This window comes from Phodopus roborovskii, unplaced genomic scaffold (genome assembly GCF_943737965.1).
Source record: "Phodopus roborovskii unplaced genomic scaffold, PHOROB, whole genome shotgun sequence".
NCBI classification, from domain to species: domain Eukaryota; kingdom Metazoa; phylum Chordata; class Mammalia; order Rodentia; family Cricetidae; genus Phodopus; species Phodopus roborovskii.
Genome location: NW_026126459.1, coordinates 25,121,353 through 25,147,226, shown reverse-complemented (window position 1 = coordinate 25,147,226; position 25,874 = coordinate 25,121,353). Strand labels below are relative to the sequence as shown.

Below are 25,874 nucleotides of genomic sequence, written 5' to 3'. Positions count from 1 at the left end.
TTCAACTTTAAAGACTGGGTTTATTTGGAGAAAAACAAAAAACCCTCAACCCAAAGGATGGGATTTTACATCTCAAGACATCTCCCAAGTAATGTCTACAGATTACAAATCATTTTCATAGAAGATATTTTTGTACAAATTTTACATGTATTCAGGAGCGGGACATAAGTCAACCCCTGTTTTTATTTTAACAGAGGAGCAAACAAAGTAAGAGTATGGGACAGAACAGCTTTCTTCTGGATGCAACTATCTGGAAGGGAAATAGACATGAAGAGGGCAAACTACCTTTTCATTGTCTACAACCAAAGGGAAAAAAAAAAAAAAGCCCGTTCAATGGTGTGTCTCTCTAAAACCCACTTCCTAGCTACTAGCCAATCAAGTCCACTGGATGAGTGACTTGCTATGCCCACTACTGCAGCCCATGAAACCAACACTCCTGTAGAGCAGGTCTAGATTTGCACATTAAGACCAGGTCTCATTTGCCTGCAGGTACCCTGATGTCCCACAACAGGGAAGCTTGCTGTCAAGGTGCAGATCCAAACAACAGGTCAAGCTACTGTGCTCAAGTGAAGCCAGACCTTATCCAACAGTTCTCTACATCATCCTTTATTCTTGAAGGAAGTCAAGAAGCCAACCCCGCAAGCAAAAAACCACAGTCTAGGTCACATTATAAACCCAAGCGCCAGCATAGGTTTCCTGTGAAGAAAACAGAAATCTTAAACACCCCAATCAAGGCTGAAGACCTTTAACTCAAGTTTCCCCATTCACCATCAAAGTCCATCAAATGAAATACTCTGACCTCCAAGGGGGTGAAAGCAGCAGGAGCAGGAATTAAAGATACTGTTGAGCTGGTTTGCTTGGGGGGGAAAAAAAAAAAAAAAAAAAAAAAAAAGCAGTGATTCCACAGGCCACAGCTTCTGGTGGCCAAGATAAAAATGTGAGAACAGGTGTGTGACTTTACAGAGACTGGTTTTGGAAGGCTGAGTGTCATCAAGAACATGAGATGATAGCCAGAGCAACAAAGTTTGGAAAGAATGTGGATATATTCGAACCTTTAGAAAGGACAGATTTTAGAAGACTGGAATTTCCCACGACCACTAAGTGCTTCCTCATCCAGGAAATGATTGTTCTATTCATATGTCTATTGGAGGTCATACCATTTCCCTTACTGCCTGGTATAAAATAACTGATCACTCCTCCAAAGCTTTTCAAACCACGATTGAGTTTCCCATTCATTTTGGTCCCCAGAGGTACTACCTGTTAGTGGCCTGCAGACTCACTCCCAACTACCCCCTTGGGGGGTAAACAAAACAAAACAAAACAAAAACTCCTCCTAGGCTGGCCCAGTTAAGTCAGAATTGAAGTAGAAGGGTTGGCAGCCTCCTGGAGACTAAAATAACTTGAGAGACTAAATCTACCTTTCCAAGGATGGGAAATTTATTCAGATGGTGTTTGGGAATTCATAGGTGCCACCACAGGATAAGAATTAAAGGTAGAACTCTCACTCTTCCTTGTACCTTTCTCTACTGCCTAACTGATGCAACTGAGCCTCACTGTCACTACATTTCTGCTGAGTGGAGCCCCAGGCACTAGTCACAAAGGTAGCCACTCGGTATCATCAGAACATATCGCAACTTCCCCATTCAAAAGCGGTAGTCACATCTCTCTGGCTACAATGTTGATTCTCCAGTTACTTCAATACTTTAAAAGGCTGCAGCAGCATGCAAAACAATTTCATTTCATATAAAAAAAAAAAAAGTTAAGAAAGGTCTTCAGGAGATGGTGAGTTTTATTTTTTCTTGTCTGGATAGAGGTTTGATTTGCTCTTGAATCTTCTGGGATGGAGACTAGAAGAAAGCACAGCATTTGGAGGTCTACTCAGCATGGTCATCTCCCTCATTCTCATCTTCACCATCCACGGAGAGAGCAGCATACTTGCTTGCAGAACTGAACTTCTGTAACAGAGAGGGACTAAGTAATAAAACTTGAGATTTTCCTACCAAGTATTTCCTACCAAATACCTAGAAAGCAGATATTAATGCTTTGGCATAGCTGAGTCCAGACCACACGGATTCATCTAGGGGTAGCATATTCTACTGTAGCAGTCAGGGAGGGGGTCAGGGTCACAAGTGACTCCTCCAGCAATACATATCTTTTCTCACTAATTTTAAAAACATCACTGCCTCATTTCCAACTTTTCCAGTTGCAAGAAAAACAGGAATCTAGTGTAAAACTGAGCTATGAGAAGTGGATGGAAGTACACAACACTTACGGAGGCTGGGCTCTCCTCAGATTTCTTTGGCTCAGGTGCAGATCTGGAGTCTTGATTTTTGCCATCTTTCCTGCAGACACACAAGCACAGATCATTCAACACTTTCATAGCACAGTAATTCAACAGCATTACTGGGACAATGTAGATACTCCAAATGTAACCATGACTGACTCTAAACTTTGTTCAGTGGTAGAGCTGGTAATGCTTGGGAAAGCCAAGAACATCTTTACAAAGACCCCTGCATCTAACATCAACAATTTATAAACAGGGAGGAAAGAGAAAACATACATACCTATCCAACTCCTTCCAGTGGTCTTTGTTACCTCCATCTCCAGGACCACGACTTGAGATCCCAGTTTGGCCTTTTGGGACACTTACCCCATCTATTTTATTTTCATCTGTTTAAGCAGAAACACAAAAACCAAATTCAAATCATATAAAGTAACTCCCTGTATTAGCTTTCCTATAAGCCGAAGAAAACATGTCCTAAAGGAAATTGACTGCATTTCAAACCAACCCCCCACTAAAGGACTTTCTTCCCAAGTCCCTATACCACACCCACGCATACCAAACAAGACCTACTGAAAAGTCCCACTGTAGTAAATGCTACCTGGAAAAGCAATATAGAAATAAAGACTAGAAGCCAGGAGGTAGTAGTGGCCCTGGTAATTCCAGCACTGGTGAGACAGAGTAAGTTCCAACACAGCCAAGGCTATATAGAAAAACCGTTTCAAAAATACACACACACACAAAAAAAAACCCAACCAAATAAATAACATAACAACACCCCCATCCCACCCCCCCAAAAAAAAAAAAAAAAAAAAAAAGTAAAAAGAGAAAAAAGAAAGGACTAGATTGTTCTGTAGTGACCTTGACTGGGTAATGGTGACATTTCTAACCTAGACAAACATGTTTACCCCTGTTCAATTTCCCTACTAAGGCAGGGTTTACCAGGAAAGCCAGCTTTGCACACTCTTTGAAGAGTCCATTCCTGCCCCCTATTGGCAAGAAAAGGTAGCTCATCAAAAGAACATTACAAAACAGGGCATAAGAGTTGAAATTTCTTGACTGAAGGTTGACAGGGGTAGGGAAGACATTCTCAATAGTCTAGCCACCAGTAAGGTGCCAGCACTTTTGTAATCCTCAATGAAGCCCACTAGGCCACTCCCCAACACAAAAGTCATCAAAAACAAATTTACTTGGACAAAGGGCTTAATTCCAGATTATTTTATATTTGTGCCCCACCTATGTCTGGTGTTTGTGGAGGACAGAAGAGGCATCAAATGCCTGGAAGGAACTAGAGATATGAGTGGGTGTGAGCTGCCATTTATATGGGTGCTGGGAACTGAATTTATAACTCCTGGATGTGTTTGTATCCACAGCTTTAAACAGATCAAAACCTACTTCCCTTGGCTCACCTTTCCTTGATGGTCCATCCTCAGAGAGCTGAGCTGGAGCTACTTTCCCTCCACCACTAGAATGGAGCAAGCAATCAACCATCAGTTTTTACAGGAAAGACAACACAAGCTTATACCATTTCCCAAATGCAATGACTTGCCTTTACAGAAACACACAAGAGCATGCATGTTGAATACAGCAATATTTAAGTATAGGAAAAGATAACAAAAGCAGTCATTTCCACAGAAAACTGCCACATGCGTTGGAATTTACAACCCAGCAAGGTTAGCAGTAGTTTTCTCTTTGCAAAAATTGAGAAAAGTTAAGAGAATATTAAGTCACTTAAGTGACATGACCCTTCAAGGTTACACTAACAGTATGTCTCAGGACAAAACCCAATAGACATGTCTCCATATTTCTGTGGTATAAATACTCCCCATCATAGCTGATTTCAACCCATCAAAATGATGCGAACTGGCTTAAAAAAAAAAAAAAAAAAAAAAAAAAAAAAAAAAAATCAAGAAAACAGACACTGCTATGAGACACCTCAGTATGAGTCATACATGAGGGAACTTCATTTGTAATACTAAAGGCCAGTCCCCCTTAGGGCACCTTCCAGCTAAGCGGCTGCTGTTGCAGGCCTACTCACCTTGTAGGGGACTGCTGCTCTGTGTCTGAGCTCTGAGATCGAGCAGGAGGGTTAGAGCTTCGCTTCACCCACGCATTCTCCTTTGGTGGAGGGGCTGGCATTACCTTTAGAGGCTGATCAGGTTTAGAAGGTTTGGAGGTTGGAGAGTGACAGTCTTCTTCCTTATTGAGGATTTCATTTTCTAGAGACTTCTCACTCTCTCTCCTTCGTGTATCTGGGGGGGGGGCAGAGGGGAAGGGGAGGAGAAACTTACTGTATATACACTGCATAGCATTAAGTATGGAAAACAATGTACCACCACATTAATTTTTTTCAATTTTGGCTAATAATTGTAACTATACAAAAACCAACGTATTTATTCTATGTCCCCTGGAGAGAAATGCTTCATGAACAAAGAAAAGGGAAAATCTATCTAAGGAGACAACTATCTTCACACAGGAACAAAGACCAGAAACACTTCTACTTGCACAAAAACTGCGGCGCCTGATTTACCAGGAGTCTCCTACATTTGAAGTACAAGCACTACCAAAGTGGCCACACAAAACAATACCACACTTAACCCAGCCACAAGGATCACTACATTATGTTATTAGGCTACTCCAAATATGAAACATTCTCAGAAAACTCTTACAACACTTGGCTCAACTTAGAAATCACTTCGGCCTTGAACTCTCTTAAAATACTTAAGTACAAGTAAAGCCGGAGGTAGGAGAGCTTAGGCAACAGTGGGTTAAGGGGTGCTACGGTGAAACGCTAGCTATGCTTGTGAGTGAGCAATCTCAGGAAGAATGAACGATGTTCCATCCCTCAAGAACAATAATTTGAGGCTGCCTAAATAATAGCATCACACAATATCACCCCAAAGAAGAGCTTGTGAATGCCAGTGAGATGGTGACTCAAAAAAAAAAAAAAAAAAAGAAAGAAAGAAAAAGAAAAAAACATAAACCAACCAAACAAACCCCACACACACTGGCAAGAGAAAATAGGGGCTGGCAAGATGGCTCAGCAGGTATGTGCACTTCTTACCAAGACCTGCTAATAACTGAATTCAGCCAATGCCAGGACCACTCAAGGTGGAGAGACAGGCTTCTGAAAGTTTTTCTCTGGCTTCAAGGCATGCCACGTATACCCATCTCTCTACAAAATACATGTTTAAAAAAACAAGATAGATCTAATAGTCAAGTATTCTCATTAGTGACACTTAGTGACATTAACAGATCATTTAAGTCTATTCTGGTACCTGTTCCTCAGGCTTTTGGAGAAGAGATGTGAAAACCCATCAACCCTTGCTGATGGGTTCAAGGCCAGTATGGTCTATATGACAAGTTTCAGGAAACCCAAGGTGATGTAGAGGCTTTGTCTGAAGAAAAGACTAAATCTACAAACACTGAAAAGTCCCTGCATACTCTGGATATGGAAACAGCAATACTGATACCCACCCTGGTCTGACTTACTTCGGCCAGATGTGGCTGAGGTCCCAGTCTGAGATGACTCACTTCCTGTCCTCGACCGTTCTCTTTCCTGAGTTTCTTCACTTCGCCAACTTGGGTGTCTGCAACAGGAGATTAGAAAAAGAGGGGAAAATGGCATTCAGTTCACTAAAGGCCTTCATGAACCTGACACAAACTGTTTATTACAAACATTAATAACTACAAGATGGACACTGCTGATGCACTATTTTAATCCCCTTTGGGAGACAGAGGCAGGCAGATCTCCATGAGTTCGAGGTCAGGCTGGTGTACAGAGTAAGTTACAGAGCAGGTTACAAAGCTACAGAGAAACCCTGTCTTGAAAAAAACCAACCAACCAACCAACCATAATAAAAAACAAAAAACCTGGATGAATCTAGTTTACAAAAAAACAGGCAGGATTTATTTCTGTATCAAAGTGCCACCAATTTCTATTTATGGTAAGTGTAGCAAAACTTGAGGTTTAGAAAACTCCAAGGAGTGAAATCTTTAGTGTGTAACACTGTCTCACACTCTACAGACTGCTTCACCCTGCCCAAAACACTTCTCAGTGATACCAGCCATCACTCCTATCCCCAAAGTGCCCTCACTCAGCAGCAGGGATGACAACTTACCTCTCCCGTGGCCGGCGGTCTAGTTTTGGCTCATCCAGCTGCCGTTGCAACTTCTCTTGCTCCTTTTGTAGCCGCTCTTCTACTTCTCTTTCTCGAGCAGCTGTGTCGACAGGCTTTGCCCCTCCAAAGATAGAAGCCGCTCGACTGGACTGGGAGGTGCTAGCAGAGGAATCATCTTCCTTAGGAGTACTCCGAGGCTTTAGATTCAGTTTGGGTCTTTGGGGGGGACCTAAGTTAAATGAAACTCTAAGTAACAGTTTCCAAATAATCAGGTGAATGCCGAAAGCCAGACTCCATATACAGCTTTCATGATCTTGTTCAAGGGTCTGGTCTGGAAGATGAGTATCTTCAACAGGGTAAAAAGAGCTTATACCAATGACAGGAATGTTTCTAAGGTGTGTATTTGTAAGAGAACATGAATATGAAGGCCAGAGAGCTCCAAGAATCTACTTGTACACTCAACCACCCCATTAAAATGCAGGTGAACATAGTCAACTCAACTTTTTTAAAATGACACATGCTGGAGATGTGAACTCAGACTCGTTACCCACATAGCAGTCATTTCACAGATAAGGTATTTTCCAGTCAAAGGGACTATCTAAGTTCTTACATTTTTGTATGAAATTATAAGTAGTCCGATTTCTTATCAATTTCCCCACATTATCAGAATTCATGCCTTGCCCACCTACCTGCACTGCCTTCTCACAATAAAAACACTAAGTCCGGTCTTTATTATTACATTATACCTTTATTACATGGGTGCATGTATTGAAACAGTGTGTACTGTTTAGCTCTTGTGTATTGCGCATGCACACAGAGGTCAACCTTACACTCACATCTTAAGCACTCCCTACCATCTTAGAACAGGGTCTGACGGACCCGGACCCAGAGCTTGTTGATTAAGGTAGGATGGCCATTCAGTGAGTTCTAGGAAATAGCCTCTCTCTTTTTCAAGTTATTTTATGTGTAGTGTTTTGCCTGCATGTATGTGAAGCCCATGTGTATCTGATGCCTTCTGAGAACGTAAGAGAGCAATAGATCCCCTGGAACTGGAGTTTTGGTGGTTGTGAGCCACCATGTGGGTGCTGAGAACTGAACCTAGCTCCTCTACAAGAGCACCAAGTGCTCTTAACTGGTCAGCCAGCTCTTCTAGCCCCTTGACAAGTCTCTTATTTGGTGTTGGCACACAACTCAGTTCCTACTGCTCCTACAGCAACACCATCTCATGAACCATCTTCAGAATTTCTGAGATGTAAGACAGCAGTTTCTACAACTGCCCAAACTTGTCAAGGAGCAATTTATCTTTACATTCAAGAAAAAAAAGTGGCTCAGAAAATTAAGCTAATATTCGGCAGACTAGACAATGGAATGAATATGGTTTACAAATCTCTACCTCTCCTCCCCATTAAAACCACCCACTTTTCATTTAAAACGTTCACGTTATCGACAAATTCAAATAGCTCACCTGACCTGGTTAGATACTATGTAAAAAGCTATAAGGATGGGTGGTGGTCTCTGCATACAAGAAGCCAAATTTGATAGGACTATCAGATTTAAAAAGAATACTTCATGTTAAGTTTAACAAAAGTAAGTTCATATTAAAGATATGACAGATAGCAGTTAAAGATGCTTACTCCTCAAGGTAACACTCAAGGTAGAGACTGGACTCTTACAAACTGTCCTCAACTTCCATGCATACAAACATATACAAGAGTAAGAATGAGATAGAGATCTAGAAAGACTAAGAACCAGCCTTGGCTGGCCATAAACACATACAAACAGATCTACTGAGTGTCTCTGAATCCTAAACGCTGGGATTAAATGTATGCACTACCAGTAGTATCAATTTTTTAGGCCAGATAACCTAGCCTTCAGATGGCATCGCCACATTTAAGAACATAAGTGGTTATTTTTTAATAACATGTCAGAGTGTGACAGTGCTTTTTTCAGCAACTAGGTGCACAATTTTTAGAATAAGCACACAAAAATCTCACATAAAATCAGCAACATTTGTTTTCAACATCACACTAAAATTACTGGCTGGGACATTAATTTTCTTCACTTGAGTGTGTCCTTCTCTACTGTTTATAATTTTTTTTTTTGAGACAGGGTTTTTCTGTGTAGCCCTGAGCTCAGAGAACTGTGTGCCTATGCACTCCCAGTGTTGGGGGATTAAAGGTGTGCACCACCTTTAATAATTTTTTTCTTTCTTTTTCAAGACAGGGTTTCCTTGTGTAGTTTTGGAGCCTGTCCTGGAACTCACTCTGTAGACCAGCCTGGTCTCGAACTCACAGAGATCTCTGCCTGCCAAGGGCTGAGACTAAAGGCATGCGCCACCAATGCCTGGCTTTTTTTTTTAAGTTTTAACTGGAAAAAACAAAACAAAACAAAAAAAAAAAAACAAAAAACCTGTCTTCTTTTCACTATGCTACCCATATCCAATTGTCTATTGTGCTCTGCTCCTTCCTTTACAATATATAAACTCTGTTTTCAAAGCTCAGAGGTAGACAAATACATTTTACAACTGCAACTTGAAGAAAGAGAAAATGAGTACCTCTGTCATCACGCCTATAATCGTCCCGAGAGTAATCATCCCTGGAGCTCCAGGACCGATCGTCCCTTCTGTCATACCGATCTTCATAGCGGTCCCCACCTCCTCTGTAGTCATCATCCCTGCGGTACCCACTACCAAATGCTCTTCTGCCACTACCTATCCTGGAGTCATAGCCTGTAAATAGATCTCAAATTGTGGTCACACAGAAGGAAAAGGAGCCAAAAAGAAAATTCTTGAAAAGAAGCACTTTCACAGAGCATGTTCCCTTGACTACCTCGGTCATAGTCTCTGCTGCCTCGGTCATCATAGCGATCCCGGCCCCCATAGCGATCCATATCTCTGCGTGGACCATCCCGATACCCGTCCCGATATCCATCCCGATACCGGTCTGAATCATAACGATCTCGATACTCTAGAAAGAAAAGAGTATAGGTAACACCCCTCTCCCCTCACAGATTCAGTTTTTATAGAGTTCAAACACATCTTCAAATCAGAACCATTTGTATTGAATTAAAATCTTCTCAGTAGTTAATTATTTCTTAAACAAACACAAAACCAAAACAGCAATGGGTGCTAGCAATGGAGCTCACAGCAGAATGCTTTCTTAGGAACAGCACTTGAGAAGCATATGCAGGAGGACCAAGTTCAAGGTTATCTTCCTGTCCAAAAACAAAACAAAAAAACCACATGCACAAAATGACAGCTTCAGGACGTTCTCCCAAAAAAATTTTTCTGGGTTAAAGTGTTTTTTCCTTGGGTGGGGTGATAGTCCAAAACAAATTCTAGACTATGATGTTTAAAAATATGTAAGCATAAAATAAAATATAGCTGGAACTTTCTATGCTTCATACAAAACAACCAAAGATGGCTTCAAAAAGTTTAGTGTGAGGACCAGCCAGAGGGTTCAGAAAAATCAGGGTTCATGACTTTCAAAAGAGCGGGGTGGTGAAGCCTGGAGAGATGGCTCAGTTCTCACTGCTGTCTTAGAGAACCAAATTGGTTTCTACAATCTACATTAGGTGGCCAACTGGTTTTTAAACTCCAGCTCATGTGTGAAATGCTTCACTGATTTTGCAGACAGTATACTCTTGTGTAACCCACCCCCCATTAAAAACTGTATGTATATATGAGACAGAGTTCCTCTAAGTAGACAGGCTACCCTCAACTCAGAGACCTGCCTGCCCCTGCCTCCCAAGTGCTGGCATTAAACGCATGTGTCATCACACCTGATAAAACCTAAGTTGTCAATCTTAGCAAACAGGAGGGCGATAGGCAGAGTCTCAGGCTGGCCAGGACTACATAATGAAAACACCCCCAAAAACAAACAAAACTTAATACAATACAGTGCTGCTATCAAGTTGCTTTGAGTTTTAAATTTTATTCTTAGTATTACATACACATGTATGTAACTGTGATATGAAGAATTTTATTATTTGCCCTGTTTCATCTGCTCTCTCACACCACACTCTCAAATCTCTTTTCCACTGTCAATGTCTGGTGAAGACAAGATTCTTTGCACACTGCCTCCAGCACAAAGGCAGTCACTGTATTTTAAGTGAATGAATTACAAGTTCTCTGAAAGTCATCCTTAAAAATTAATCATGATTATAGCCACTTAGCAGCTCTTGGCTGTTTTTTCATAGAGAAACTTGCTGATGAAATTTAAAGAAGTATCTTGCTTATTTTGTAGATTTCATGTTTCTGTGTATGTAGGTCAGTGGGCAACTTTGGGCTTGTCCGTCAGATACTATCCATCCTGGTTTTGGGAGACAGGGTCCCTCAGTGACCTGCAGCTTACTCATTAAGAAGCTAGACAGTAGATTTCAGTGATCTGCCTATTTTTGCCTCCAAACCTGTTTTTTTTTTTTTTTTTTAAACTGGGGAACTAGGAACCCAACTTGGGTTCTCCTCGTGTGACAATTTTACTTTGGCACTTAATTGATTGAGCTGCATCTCTTGCCCTACTTATGCTTCTTTATAAATAATCACGTCCAAAGAGAAATGCCTATACTTCCTGTTAAGATTTTCTTTTAATAGTTTAAAGTTCCTTTTCTGCATTTGTTAATGCTATATTATCAAAAAAAAAAAAAAAAAAAAAAAACCCCAAACAAACAACAACAAAGTAAAACCCCCAAATAAACACCCTATAAGCAGAAACAATAGAAATTTTATCTTCAAGTCATACCTCAACTTCTAACTACTCATGTTCTATATTGCCAAGAACACTAAAGGAACGAATTTGAAAAATTGAACTTACTGTCTCCAAAGCTATCATCACCTCTTCTAGGTGGGTAGTCATCAAAGCTGTCTGTGGCAGGACGGGCCCTCCAGTCTGTGTCTGTTTTGTCAGAATCTCGATTTCTATCTCGACCAAAAGAGCGATCATCCCGGTCTATAGAGAAAAACAAGTTAGCTAAGACATTGCTCACTTCTCTCACACAGCCTTTCACATCACATCCCATTGGCTTCTAGTTTCTAATGCACTAGCATCAGGTTGCCCTCTCTAAGGAACTGATCTATTCTTTTCTTCAAATGTGTTTTAATTATAATTCAATATTTATGTTTCAGAATGTAGCTTAAGCTGATACATAGCAAATCTAATTATAGATTTAAGGTCCAATTAGGCTACTCAGTGCTTTGAAGTCTTTATTCTTATTCAATATTAACTTGTGTTTTGCCTACATGTATGTCTGTGAAAATGCCAGAAGCCCTGGAAATAGCTGGACAGGTGTGAGCTGTCATGTGGGTGCTGGGAATCAAACCCGGGTCCCCTGGAAGAGCTCTTAACCAATGAGCTATCTCTCCAGCCCCAGTTCTTTGAAATCTCAACCTACTAACTGATGTGGGATGTCTTTCTGTGTTTTATTGTTTTGGCTAATGGCCAGGCAGAATATTGATAGAAAAAAAGGTGGAGTCAGGGAGACATCATGTAGCTGCTCAGGAAGCAAGATGTGAGGTAACAAGCCCATGAGCCCCATGGCAAAACATAATAGAAATGGGTTAACTTAATTACAAAAGCTAGTCCATAATAAGCCTGAGCCATTGGCTAAGCAATTATAATTAATATTAGTCTCTAAGTGAATATTTAATAAGTTAATGTGGAACTGACAGGTGGGAGAGAAACCAGATGAGACAGAAAAACTTCCAACTATAACTAATATTTTGAGTTGGGAATTCTTTGAGGTAGAGATAGGATGAATCTCTGGATTCCATCTATTAGGTGTCAGAATAATCCCTTCATCTGTGGCCAATTTCCTCTAACACAGCCTAAAGTCCCATAAAGCAATTTTGGGTTTGAGAACTGCTACTATAGGACGACCCACTACCAACCTGGAATGCTCTATCAGTTTCCTCACCTTTATCCTGTGCTTGATCAGCAACATCCACTCGAATTCGCCTATTACCTAGAGACTGAGAGCACAGGACCCTATTAACCATCCCTTGTTAACTTAAAAAAAAAAAAAAATCGCTTATAAAGTCTTGAAAAATTGAAATAACAAAGGTGGCCTTAAATGAAATAAAGCCAATCTTTCTGTTTTCTTAAAGCCCAATTTCGCATAATGAAATTAACTCTAGCAGTTTGTTAAACATACTGAAAACTATTTCAGTCGATTAATATGCTGCTTGTTAATTACAGCCCTCAAGAGGCAAGAGTCACTCCAGGTTCCAGCCTAGTGATGACACACTTTTTTTAATCCTAGCCCTTGGGAGGCAGAAGCAGGCAAGTCTTGAGGCCAGCGTGCTTTACAAGTTCCAGGACAGCTAGAGAAGTCAGTTACAGAGAAAGAAATCCTGTCTTGGATAAAACCCAAACCCCAAAAAAAAAAAAAAAAAAAAAAAAAAAAAAAAAAAAAACCCAAAACTAATCTAGCATGATCAGTAAAGCAGTTTTATTCAAACAGGACAATGACAAGCAGCAAAAACAGTTAAGATCACTGTTTAGATCCTTACGATTTTTCCAACTCAGTATTATTTTTGTATACTCTGACTTCCCTTTTCTAAATTTCCTTTTAAATACTGACCAAAAGCTGAGGTTACAGGTATGAAATGAACCAGTGTGTCTGTCTATACCTATGAATTTTTATCACTATCTGATACAGATGATGACAATTCAATTACCATCCAGTAAATGCATTTCTAAGAGCTATTTATTGACAATTATGCCAAATGATAAGTTTAGATGATGGAATGTGGTTTAAGACATGGATTTCTCAGAAGTGATCAGGGTTTTCTGGGGTTAAACACGCCTAGCCCTGAAAAAAAATTAAGTGCTAGAGTTGAGACAAAGCTATACGTAGATTTATTAGAAATGGGGTACCTGACAGGTTTCTTCCCTAAAATTCCATCAAGCTGCTTCCCCCAATTAACAGAAATCACTGTAGTTCAAAGGACACGGAGTGTGGACTCGGTTTGCTATTTCTTTACCTCTTCATTGAGACTCAGAGCACTGAGCAGAGAATCCAGGTCTTCAAATTCCGCATAGCCAAAGCCTTTCAGCCTGTCGGGATTGCTGGGTTCACGTGGTAGGCGTACAGCACTGATCTGAGAATAAAGAAGCGAGTCAAAGGAGAAAACAACAAGAAACTACAGAGATCAGTACATACATAATTAATTTCTCTGAAGAATATACAAGTACCTGGAAGTCTCTGGGATAAGACAAATAACTCTATATCCTATTTATTATACCTTTCAAATCATATTTAACCATTAGAAAAATTAACATATTCTTTCCACCTTGGACTCTACTGTCTTCCATTATCAGTTTAATTTAGCTACTGTCCTCAACATCTCACAAGCAGTTTAACGTTACGACACTCACATTTAGTCCTCTAAAGAATTCCTTAATGGAGTCTTCTGTCACATCATAGGGCAGGTTCCCCAGGAAAGCAGTGTAGGGTGGTGATTTGGGAAGACGGCTCCGGTCAATATTGGGTTCCCGAGCAGCCCGTGGAGCAGTGGGAAGGATGGAACGGTCTATTGGAGGTGCCCTATACACATCGTCGTCGTTACTATGCCAAGTTGTTGATACTAGGACAGAAGAGCAGGAAAGGAACTAAGAAGCTGGGTATGGTAGAGCACCCAGGAGGCTGCAACAGGATTGATGTGTGATGGGAGATGTCATTCTGTAAATATGTTTCTCTTATTGGTCAATGAATAAAGCACTGTTGGCCATAGGAAAGCAAAATAGGCGAGACTCCTAGGAGACAAGGAGGATCCAGGGAGAGGTAGGAGATTCAACATGTAGAGACTTGAGAGAGCAGAGGTCCAGACCTTCTCTCCGGTAAGATAAGACTATGTGGAAATACTTAAGATTCATAAAAATGGGTTAATATTTAAGACAGTTAGCCAATAAGAAATGCTAGTAACAGGCCAAGAGCTTTATATCTAATACAGTATCTCTGTGTGTTATTTGGGGCTGATGCGGCTGTGGGACCAGGCTGGCAGAAAACCTGCTCGTAATAGATTTGAGCTCAAAGCCAGCTTGGGTTACAGAATGAGACTGTCTCAAACAACCCAAACCCTACCAGGTATTGAGGGAGAGGCTGGCTCAAAGTTTGAGATCTTGTCTCAAAGAAAAAAAAGACCACCACCACCAAAAAAACCCAGAAACAAAACAAAAAACCACATACAAGATTAAAACAAACAAAAAGAACCGAGAGGAACATTCCCTTACAACCAGAGAAATTTATGCCAATACCAGCCCAGTCACAACAAAGTTGCAGCACTGAAGCAAAAGACAAACTAAAACAATGTCTCTAAGGTGTTATGCTCAAGAGGGAACAAACTGGGGTTAGAAAGGTGGCCCAGCAGTTAAGAGCACTTGCTGCTCTTGCGGGACTCAGGGTTAATTCCCAGCATCCATATGGTGGTTTATAACCACCTGTAAACCCAGTTCCAATCCAACAGGTAACACAGGCAAAAAAATATCCATAAAGGTAGAGAAAAACAAAAAGTAAGGAATACTCATGTCTGTTTTTATGTACTGACTGATGAAGAGAGCTATTTTACTCCTACTATTGGGCTGGATCTGGTGTTTTCTGCCCACCCCCTCAACCCCCAGACTAGGCTTGAGGTCCTCTTGTCTCTACCTCCTATTGCAGGGATTACAGGTCTGTGCCACCTCACCAGGCTTTCTTCAAGGTTTACCTTTGCCTAAAACCCAAACAAACAAAACCAAACCAACTATCCTAGTCCTGGCCCTTGAATTTATATTTAGTTTCAACATTTAGAGAAGGCATAAGCCATAAGAAATTTATTTTTATTATAAAAATGGGTCACACACAAAGTAACCAGTTTGTAGTATGTTTTATGGGAAAAAGAAAGGAAGAAAAAAAAAAGGTAGTTAGATTGATGATTATGCCCTAATAATTATTAAAAAGTTCTAAGGTAGTAGTGCATCCTATAATTCTAGTACTGGAGAGGGAGATGTGACCAGACCTCTGAAAGCTTGAGGTCAGTCTTGTCTATATTGCAAGTTCTGGGTCAGATAGTGCTACATAGAGACCTTGTCTAAATCACACACAACAACACTCATACCCCAACCAAAAACAAAGCCAGACATGGTGGTGCAAGCCTTTAATCCCTGCAGTCCAGAGATAGCGGCAGATGGATCTCTGTGGATTACAGGTCAATCAAGACCACACAGTGAAATCACAAACTCCCCCCATATCAACCAATCAATTACAACAACAACACACACACATACTCTCTCTCTCTAGGTTTCTTTTTAGGTGTAAGATCTATTTGTCCTCATAAATGATGTTGCAATACAATCTGAGTATACATAATTTTAATGTGTACTCAGGAGCTATCGGCATTAAGTTGAGGTGAAAACAGATTAAGGGAAAGATACAGAATGGCATTGTACAGTCAAACAGCAGCGAGTAACAGACAGGCTCTAGGATTAAAGGCATGTCACGCCTAGCTACTGAACTGTTTTTCTTTTTCCTTCAAGACTGGGCTTTTCTGTGTAGCTCTGGCTGTCCTGAATCTTGCTTTGTAGACCAGGCACAAACTCATATCTACCTGCCTCTGCCTCCTAGGCTCTGGGATCAAAGGTGTGTGCCGCTATCTCTAGCAATCTTAAGGCAGCAGCCAGTAGCTATTCTGAAAGTTCACTTCAGTTTGAGAGTCTACTAGAAAGTAAGCCCAACACCCTAAGACACACACACACAAAAAATATCAGGTTCTACAAAGGAAGATCCTTTCCAATCACAAATGAGGTAAATTATGGAATACGATTGTCAAACAGTGAAAATTTAAGGGTGATAGTTCTAAGGACAGTGACAAAGGGACATTACCATCTCCTTCCAGATCGTCTGTTTCATCAGCCCAGCTGACTGGTTTAGGGACATAGGTGCTTCCTCCACCAGTACCCCCATCCTCAGCTAGAAAGTCTGTTAGGGAGATGGTCTTCCCCTTCTTATTCTTCTTTTTTGCTGAAAAGAGAGAAAGATTATTCAAGGACATTCATTTAGACTCCTCTTCACCCCCCAAGATAGAGTTTCTCTGTGCAGCTGTCTTGGAACTTGCTCTAATGCACATAGATCCACCTGTCTCTGCCTCCCAAATGCTGGGTTTAAAGGCATTTGCTACCACTGCATTGCAAGAATTTACACTTTTTTTTTTTTTTTTTTGGAGACAGGGTTTCTCTGTGTAGCTTTGTATATCAGGCTGGCCTCAAACTCAAGAGATCCATGCCCACCCGCCCCTGTCTCCCAAGTGCTGGGATTAAAGGCATGAGCCACCACCACCACCAGGCTGAATTTATACTTTTATCCTGTAACTTAAAGACATTCTAAAGAAATCAACAAAGACTGGTCAGATGACTGAGATTATGAAATTCACACGAAAGAATGTTATGTAGACACAAATGTGGACAAAGCACAACATAATTATGATGGTTTGAAAGAAAACGGCCCTCAAAGGGATTGCCACTATTAGGTGGTGGCCTTGTTGGAGGAAGCGTGTCACTATGGGGGTGGGCTTTGAGGGTTTCTTCTCAAGCTTCACCCAGGACTCCCTGTTGCCCGTAAGATGTGGGACTCTCAGCTCCAGCAGGCTGCCATGCTCCCCTTCATGATCATGGACTGAACCTTTGAAACTGTCAGCGAGCTACCCTCAAGTAAATGTTTTCTAAGAGTTGCCATGGTCACAATGTCTCTTTACAGTAATAGTAAACCCTAATAGTCAAGGAAGTCAAGCATAATAGCTATTTGGGAGGCTGAGGCAGGAGGACATGTGTATGTGGTGTGTGTGTGTGTGAGAGTGAGAGAAAGAGAGAGAGGAATTTCAAAAAAGGTGAAGGTAAATGTAGCTCATTTGTTAGCATAGCAAGCATGAAGTAAGTCCTGGTTTCAATCCTTAACACTATATAAACTGGGCATGGCAAAATACACTTGAAATGAATGCTAAACTGAGAAGGTATAAGATTAGAAGTTAAAAGTTATCCTCAGCTATATGGTGAGTCTGAACCTAGCCTGGAAGACATGAGACCCTGCCCCACAAAACTAATAACAGAGAGAGGTAAATGTTTATGTATATTTACATATTTAGATACAGAAAGGGAAATAAGGTATAGAAAGTAATATCCTACAGAAAGCATGGCTCTGAGAAGATATTTTCTACTGTATTATTCACTTACACAGGGCCTATTATACAAGTAAAGCAGACTTACTTATTACTGAGCTATCTACCTCAGCCCCACTTGAAATTTTTAGTTGGCAGTGGCGGTGCACTTGGGAAGAAACCAAAGGATCTGAGTTGGAGGCTAGCCTGGTTGACATAGAAACTCTTAAAAAAAAACAAAAAAAAACAAAAAAAAAACAAAAACAAAAAAAAAAAAAAAAAACAAAAAATCTAAAACCACCCCACAGAAAGGAGAAAATTTAATAATTTTAATTTAGAAACTACTTAAAACAACATGCTAATACCTTCATAGTTCCTTAAATACATAAGACCAAGCTCCCACCCCATACATAACACACTCATATGGCACTTTGTGTGTATTATCTACTTGTTAAATAACTATGAAGGAAGACACATAAAATCTATCTAGAGAGAGGGTAAGTAAATTTCAGGTGTTTTCCTAGCATTCGAAGGGCTCTATTTATTCTACCAAACAGGCCCAACCTCGATGGCAGGTTATCATAGCCATGGTAAAGTTCCTGTTTCCTGGTATTTGAAAGCTTTTGCTTAGTTAAGAGACATTTAGCACCTGAACTCTCTGCATCCTTAAGAACGTAACATGTGGCACAGCTAACATAATTCAGAACAGAAGGGACCAAGAGGACTTCTAGACTTGGCAAAGCCACCACTACACCATTAAGGGGGGAAAACCAACCAACCAACCAACCAACCCACCCACCCACCCACCAATCCAGCCCCTGAAACACCTAACCTAACCTAGCCACACCACACCACCAACAAAACCTCACATGGTAGTGGCCTGTAATCTTAGTACAATGGAGGCTGAAGCAGGATGATTACAAGTTTGAGCCCACTTCCTCCTCCTCCAAAAGTTAAGCAGCTTCACAGTTGGTTTTTGAGACAGGCTCTAGAACTCCCTCTGTGGATCAGGCCAGCTGAGATCTACCTACTCCTGTCTCCCAAGTGCTGAAATTAAAGGGATGTGCCACCATGCCCAGCAGCTTCATGGTTTTTAGAATCATGAATTCTTTCTTTCTCCACCTTCCAACTCTCACCTAATTTTCAACTCAAGAGGAATAATCTAACTTGATAAACCAGTGCTTAATAAAAAGCTATTTTCTCTGCTGGGTGTTGGTAGTGCAAGCCTTTAATCCCAGCACTTGTGAGGAAGAGGGAAGCAGATCTCTGAGTTAAGGGCCAGCCTACTCTACAGAGTGAGTTCCAGGACCAGTTCCAAGTTGGAAGACTAAAAAGGAAAGGAGAAGAGAGGAGAGGAGGAAGGAGCCATGCTTTCTCAAATCCAAGCATCAGGAAAAAGGTGCCCTGCTTGCTATGAACGCTACAAATAGCATTATGGACATAATTAGCAACCTCAAGTATTATGGGTTGAATGCTCAAATCAAATGGACATGCTGCAAAAACAGAGAAGATGGTTATAAATCAGTAGTCTCTGTTTCTTTTCAAGACAGGGTTTGTCTGTAGCTTTGAAGGCTGTCCTTGATCTTGTTCTGTAGACCAAGCTGGCCTCAAAGTCTCAAAGTTCCACCTGCTTCTTTCTGTCTCCCAAGTGCTGGTGGCATGCCCCACCAACACCAGGCTACACTTACGTGGATCTAAAATCGACATTTTATCAGCCAACCACATGGTCCTCTCAGTTCCTTTGAAGTAGCTGTTGACCGTGCCACGTCTCAAATTGTAAGGCTAGATAGAGTGGCACTGAATTGAACTACTGTTGAAAATAGTTAAACAGAGGGTTCTAAAGCACTCACATTGCTCCAATTCACGTGTAGAAACCTTTAAGCTTGCCACCCAGCCCTCACTGAGGCTGCCCCATGCAGTCAAGGATGACTGTGAATGTGACTTCTCCGTCAGTGTTGTGATCACTTGCATCCACCACACCAGGTTGTTATGGTGCTGGGGTGCAAGCTAGGCCACCGCTAACCAACAATAATATCACCTGAATGTGATACAAGGCATAACACTTTATACACTTATTTTATGTATTCAGAATAGTTAAGAGTGTATGTGATCCACATGTACGCCAGGTGCCTTGGGTCACCTGGACCTGTAGTCACAGATAGTGAGCCACTATGTAGAAGCTGGGAACTGAACCTTGGTCCTCTGCAAGAATAACTAACTACTCTCATCTTTCTAGCCACATTATTTTAGTCTTGATTTTATATTTTTTCAAAAAAAAAAAAAAAAAAAAAAAATCCAAATAAACGGTGAAAACAAAACAACCCCCCTTTGATCCTGAAATGGGGGAAAAACTCAGCTCAATTCTTAATTTAGAATCTTTCTCAGCTTTATCTTCTTTCCCCTCACCTGACACACCTTTGAGGCATCTCACTGTGTAGCTCTGACTATCCTGGATTCACAGCAATCATGCCCACCCCCTGCCTACCAAGTACTGAAATTACAGGCATTTGCTACTGAGCAATCCAAACCCTTCTGTTGTTTTCTAAATTGTTCTTCATGCATGATAGAGATAGATAAGCACTCATCACTGAGCTCTCTCTCTAGTCTGAGAAACACTGCCCTAGTGACATTTTCACTTAGAAAGCTCAGGAGACAGGCAGGAAGGCTGCTGAAGACCAGCCCTTGCCACAGAGAGAATCCACGTGCATGTGTATAAAAAGTAAATCCTAAAACTTGGGAGGATCAGGCAATATGATCCCCCACCCCCAAGTATAAGCAACTAAGCTTATTTGTGTATGGTAACCTTACTTACTTTTTGTACCTTTTGTGTGTGGTGTGGGAGAACAGAGGCTCACTATGTAATCTGTCTATGCCTATGCCTTCCAAGTGTGAGATTTAAAGACAAGCCTTAAAACATACAAACAGTGCCCTTGTGAATTACATCTCAAAGCTATTATATCAAAGTAGATACACATACTTTTCCAATCTGATACACTGTTTTCCTTCAATTGGTAATACTCAGAATTTGACTTCATAGTGTTTTAGCCTCTGCCATCTAATTTAAGTCTCCTTGCAAAGCAACAAATACTCTGCACAGAATGGGATTTGCAAAAAGGTAAATCATGTACATGTAACTACAGCCTTTGTAATGCTTAACTATAAAGACCAGCAACCATTTAATACCACCTCCTCTCTATAAATCCAAATACCTCAGCATGAGTGTTATTGTTACAATCCTAAGCACACCTTATATTAGCTTCAATTTTAATAATATCAAGGTATTATGATTCCTATTGCTGAGACCTGCAGCTAAAAGAATAAATGAAGAGGCAGACCACTTTAACAATTCATATAGCCACAATAAAAACTTAAAAAGAAAAAAGAAGCCCTTTTCTCTGGGGCAAGAACTCACTGTATTCAGGCTAGCCTGGAACTCACATCAATCTTCCAGTCTCAACCTCCTGAGTGCTGGGTAAGTCTTTAGCTAAGACCTCACAGTTTTAAGTATTCTTTAAAGACATGCCTACCTTGGCTCAAGTTTCCTAAAAACTTGACAGCCTTGGCATATCTGAGACATACATATCCTCAGTTCACCTATGAGGTTGTTCACCAGTAAGAATTTCATAGGAGAAACACATCTAGACTTTTCACTTAATTAAGACACTCAACTGACAAGGTAGTAATCTAGGCCACTGAATATTTTCCACCATTTAAAACAGTTTCCTAAGTTTTAGATGATGTTTGTCGACAGCAACTCCAACTTTGTGTGGCACTTAAGTACTTCCCATTTTAATGAGACCAAAAGCCTAGAGTCCCCGGCATTTTGACCCTGCTCTGCTACATGCAAACAATTTTTCTTCAGCTGTGAGAAACCACCAGTTCTTTACATTATCTCACCAGCTTCTTCAATTAAGTGCTACAGTAACAAAAGCTGTTATTTATCCATGGTTGGGAATATATAGGTTACTCAGAGTGCTTGCTTAGACAGGTGCTGGCGCATGCCTTTGATCCTAGTGCTTGAGGCAGAGGCAGGCAGATGTGAGTTCAAGACCAGTTTGTTCTATCTACTAAGTGAATTTCCAATCTCCAAAAAAGAAAATCTCGGGGGGGGGGGGGGGAGGGCTATGTGCCTGCGTGCTTGCCTACTGTATCCATAAGTTCTGGGTTTAAGGTTCAACAATGCAGGAGGGGAAAATAAAATTCTGATACCCAAATGCATCTAAATTCACCTAACATTTCCCAAAGACAATCACAACCCTAGGTTCCTTGTAAGAATAGAAACGATGGATTTCTGATAAACTGAGTGTTGCTAGGTGTGGTATCTAACATCTTTAATCCCAGCACTAGAGAGGCAGAGTCGTGCTGGTTGGTCTATGAAGTTTCCAGGACAGCAAGGCTACAAAGAAAAACCCAAGTCCTAAAAGGCGGAGGGAGGACGGGGAGGACGACTGAAAGTTGCCTTTAATCCTAGAATTCTTGAACTCTGTTGAGTTCAAGGTCAGTCTGGTCTACAAAGTTCCAGGACATGTCAATGCTAAATAATAGAGACCCTATCTCAAAATAGTTCAGAGGCAGCAATACAAAAATATTTTTACAGACTAGAGGGTCATGCTGGAGAAAATAAACTATTTCCTAAACTAAAGCGAGGTGTTTAAAAAGCCAAACTGGCATTCTTACAGGTCCATTTAAAATGTAAAGCAAAAAGAAAACCCCTCCAAACCCACTTGCAATGTTGGCATACACACCCCATTTTAAAAAAGGAAACCACAGAACCTCTAGCTATTATTTTAATAGCACCTTCTGGGAAGTTTCCCAATTATCCAGAAAAATGACAAACTGAAACTACTAGTCAATCAAAATGGAAGCTGTGTAATGCAAAGACCTGATCTTGTCCCCATCACTGCCTGGCATATACTACAAACTGTTGAATTAAGAGTTGAAAAGAAAACCGCGGAAGATATAGGTGTCCATCCCTAGAGCTCTGCCCTAACACGTGGGCGCACACTTAGGTTCCCTACCCCCAACTATAGTAGCACCAACCTCCAAACCCAATGTGCGTTCCCTTGGAGTACAGAGGCCGGGTCACACTCCACAGCCGACCAAAGCATAAAGTACAAGGTCATCAAGGAGCCAAACCCGGGTCCACCGGAGCTTCCCATCTGGACTCCAGCGCGCTTCGGAGGCGAGCCTTCTTCACCTCGCCTCTTGTCGCGCACGCGCACCGCCGCTTTCCTCCGCCCCTCCACGGACTCGCGCTCGCGTTCTAACCGCCCCCCCACCCCTGCCCCCACTAGGGTCCGCAACGGCCTCGCGCCTTGGAGACCCGGTCTCATGCGCTCCGGTCCGCGCGCCAACCGCCTCCGTCCTTCCTACGCGCCTTGGCGCGGGCGCAGTGCTTCACGCCTAGGAGGGGGCCTCGCGCCTCCCGCACACCTTTCTGCGCTACCTCTTCCGACTGGAGCCGAAGCCCACCATCACTGCCTACTCCAGTCGCGCGCAATGGGGTGAAAAGGGTGTGAGGGGGAGGGGAGAGGCCTTCCCCTCCCCCTAAACATTCCGAGGCAGCAGCCCAAAGCGGCTATGCCGCCAGCCTGCCGCAGCTCCCAGGCCCGAAAGGAGCCGGTGCCACCTGCCCCCCAACTCCAGCAAGGAGCGGATCAAGCCCGGAGGCTATTTCGGAGCCTGGTCCTTGGCCACGCTCGGCCGCTCACTCACCTGAGGCCGCCATGTTGGGAGAGGGAGAGAGAACGCAAAGGACCCGGATGAGGCAATCACGTGATTATAGCGGGCGCGACGGGCTTGGAGACGCGAAACCAGGAGGGGGCGGGGAACGGAGGACGGAGGCAGGAGGAGGCGGGGCGCTGCCGCGCTAGGTTCGTAAAGCAGCGCGACGAAGTGGCGCGGCGTCCGACCGGAAGACCTGCGCGACATGTGGCCGAAGGGGTGGAGTCTGAGTTGTCGCGAAACCCTACGCTTTACGTTGGGCTCGGCGCAGCGGTCAGGTCGGCTCTGCGCCCTGGGCGGGGTCTCGGGACGCACAGACTTCTGGGAGGTCGGTCGGCGCGAAGGGCGGGGTCGCACTCGCTGATTCCATGGAACCGAGCGGGCTTGGAATCTAGAATGGGTGTGCCACAATCGGTTTTTTTTTTTCAAAGGGAAGATTCGGAGTTTGTTTTTTAAGTCGCTCTTTGTAAAGGCAAAGCAAATCCGACGTTCTGTAAGGTGGTTTCAATTAAGTGTGCTTAGAAAGAAAAGTAACATTTGAATATGTTATGGCTGTGGACTTTAGCCCCATTTAAGCCTCCAATTTACTGACAAGGTCCAGCCCAGAGTGCTAGCCACATTTCTTCCAGACAATGCTCCATTTTTATTATATTTAACTAAGTAAAACTGTTGAGCACTAACCATGTGTCAGGCACTGTTTAACAGAGGTTTGTGGATATAACAGAACAAAACTACCTTGAATAAAATATTACAAATGATAAACAACAGGTAAGTAAGAATATTCCAAATTATAAACACTAGGTAAGTAAGATAATAGAGTAAAAGGTGGTTGGGTACAACTCCATGTTTCCTGCTTAGGGAAGGTCTCTGAGGAAGTGACGTTTAGAATGAGCATGGTGGTGTATGTCTCTTGAGGCTGCAGGAGGAGGGTTGCTGAGAGCTACAAGCCTTCTTCTGAACTACACAACGGGTTCCAATCCAGATTGGTAAACCGAGTGAATCCTTCCATGTATTAAAATAAAATGGGCTGCGGAACTGGCTTGCTGATTAAGCATAAATAGGACCCTTAGTCCTTGTTCCTTGTATCCACAGTTTTGTTTTTTTAAAAAGGTGATCCATGCCTGCAGGAGGGTTAGTCTGTAACCCTAGTATTGTGGAAGGCAGAGATAATAGAGTTGCTAGGTTTTCTGGCCAGCTGCCTAACACCGGTCCAGTTCAAGAGAATGAGACAGGAATCCTTGGCAATAGTCTCCTGGACTGTAGGGGTGATCATCATCCACAGAGTGTGGGCATCTACACAGGTATGCCTCCCACAAAACAAACAGGAACAAAAAAGCTGTGGGCCCCTGGGAATGTCTTCATAAGACCTTCAGGAAACAGAATACAAAGGGTTGAAGATAAGGCTTAGTGGTAGAAGACTGCCTAAAATGCAAGAACCCCTGGGTTCAGTCTCTAGGACCATGGCAACAGCAAATTATACATTTCAGATTCATGCACTTTTTTAAAAGCCATACTTTAATTAGAAATAAGATTACTCAGGACTGGAGAGGTGGCTCAGCAAGTAAAGGTGCTTATCAACACGCCTGACTTCTGAAGCTCCATCCCTGATGCCCACATGGTTGGAAGGAGAACGATGACTCCTTTAAGTTGTCTTCTGACCTCCAGAGGTATCCTGTGGCAAAGGCATGCCTACCCCCATAACACATGCAGATTACACAACCAATTAGGTAGTAGAGTGGATTATGTTATATGCAGTAATGGTAAAGGTCCATCAAAAGATCACTGCCAAGGCTACTTAAAGACTTTCTATGAGCTCTAGATATTTTTGCCTAGACTACAAAACCTCAATTAAAATCTCCCAAGTTTTCAATATTAGTGCATGGGTGAGACAGAGCAAACTTATAGAGGGTACACAGACTTGGCTCCTCAGGCTTTCTTTTGTGCTTATAGATTATCTGGGAAATTTGCTAGAAATCATCCTGATTAGTAGGATTGGGGTGATACCTGAGATCCTATATGTATTTTTTCTGTTGTGGACTAATAAAATGTAATCTTAGAACTAAGGTGACCATTGAAGTAAAAACCACCACTCCTGCAGAGGCAGGAGGATCTCCTAGTTGAGGCCACCATGGTCTGTAGTGCCCATTTGTCCCACGAATCGGGCGAAGGCCTAGAGATTGAAATAAAGACAAGACAGCGGGTCATTCATTCAATGGCAGTGTCGGAGAGCCAAATGCCGTTTATTGAGGGGAAAGAACGGGCTTAAATGCTGACTTACAGCACAATGGAAAATTACAGGAATTTTAGGCTTAGCTCCTCCCTATGAGGTGTGTGTTGTCACGAGGTGTGTGTTATCAAAATGGGAAGAGTACCAACAACAGCCTTGGGGCAAGGAGTTCCAGCCAACAGCTTCAGGCTTGCTCATGGTGCTTGGGGGGGGGGGTCCATGCAGAGCCCTACAGGTCCCCCTTTCTTTTAATAGAAACTAACACCTGCCTTAGGTGGCAGAGGACGTCAGCATAATTCCTTACCCGTCATTGGAGAGGTCACCCAGGCCTGTAACCTTCCTATCTTAGGTTGGATATTTGCCCCCTTTGCCTTATCCATCACTGGTGAATAGTTTGTC

General features: G+C 42.1%; 1 protein-coding gene across 2 annotated transcripts; it reads right to left on the bottom strand.

The window, feature by feature from the left end:
* On the bottom strand, nucleotides 1-23,434 carry Eif4b (eukaryotic translation initiation factor 4B). 2 transcript variants are annotated; one of them, XM_051189986.1, is made up of 15 exons: nucleotides 23,240-23,434; nucleotides 16,258-16,395; nucleotides 13,776-13,984; nucleotides 13,382-13,498; nucleotides 12,313-12,367; nucleotides 11,214-11,348; nucleotides 9,231-9,368; nucleotides 8,957-9,130; nucleotides 6,403-6,631; nucleotides 5,759-5,871; nucleotides 4,320-4,533; nucleotides 3,691-3,746; nucleotides 2,565-2,670; nucleotides 2,273-2,342; nucleotides 1-1,955 (listed from the first exon to the last, which is right to left on the bottom strand). In XM_051189986.1, exons 1-15 carry the CDS (start codon nucleotides 23,250-23,252, stop codon nucleotides 1,875-1,877), a joined length of 1,848 nt encoding a protein of 615 aa, XP_051045943.1. In that variant the 5' UTR covers nucleotides 23,253-23,434; the 3' UTR covers nucleotides 1-1,874. The 2 variants fall into 2 exon arrangements, with proteins under 2 accessions (XP_051045943.1, XP_051045944.1); XM_051189987.1 differs by having other exon boundaries at nucleotides 5,774-5,871; nucleotides 23,240-23,429.
* Nucleotides 23,435-25,874: the final 2,440 nt, after the last annotated feature.

What these genes read in the sequence shown, in the direction of transcription:
- Eif4b (XM_051189986.1), bottom strand. An exon ending in TGATGATAGCTTTGGAGACA is followed by an intron (nt 9,369 to 11,213) that starts GTAAGTTCAATT and finishes TTTTCTTTCTAG; the next exon opens with AGTATCGAGATCGTTATGAT. An exon ending in GAGCAGCAGTCCCCTACAAG is followed by an intron (nt 3,747 to 4,319) that starts GTGAGTAGGCCT and finishes GCTCCATTCTAG; the next exon opens with TGGTGGAGGGAAAGTAGCTC.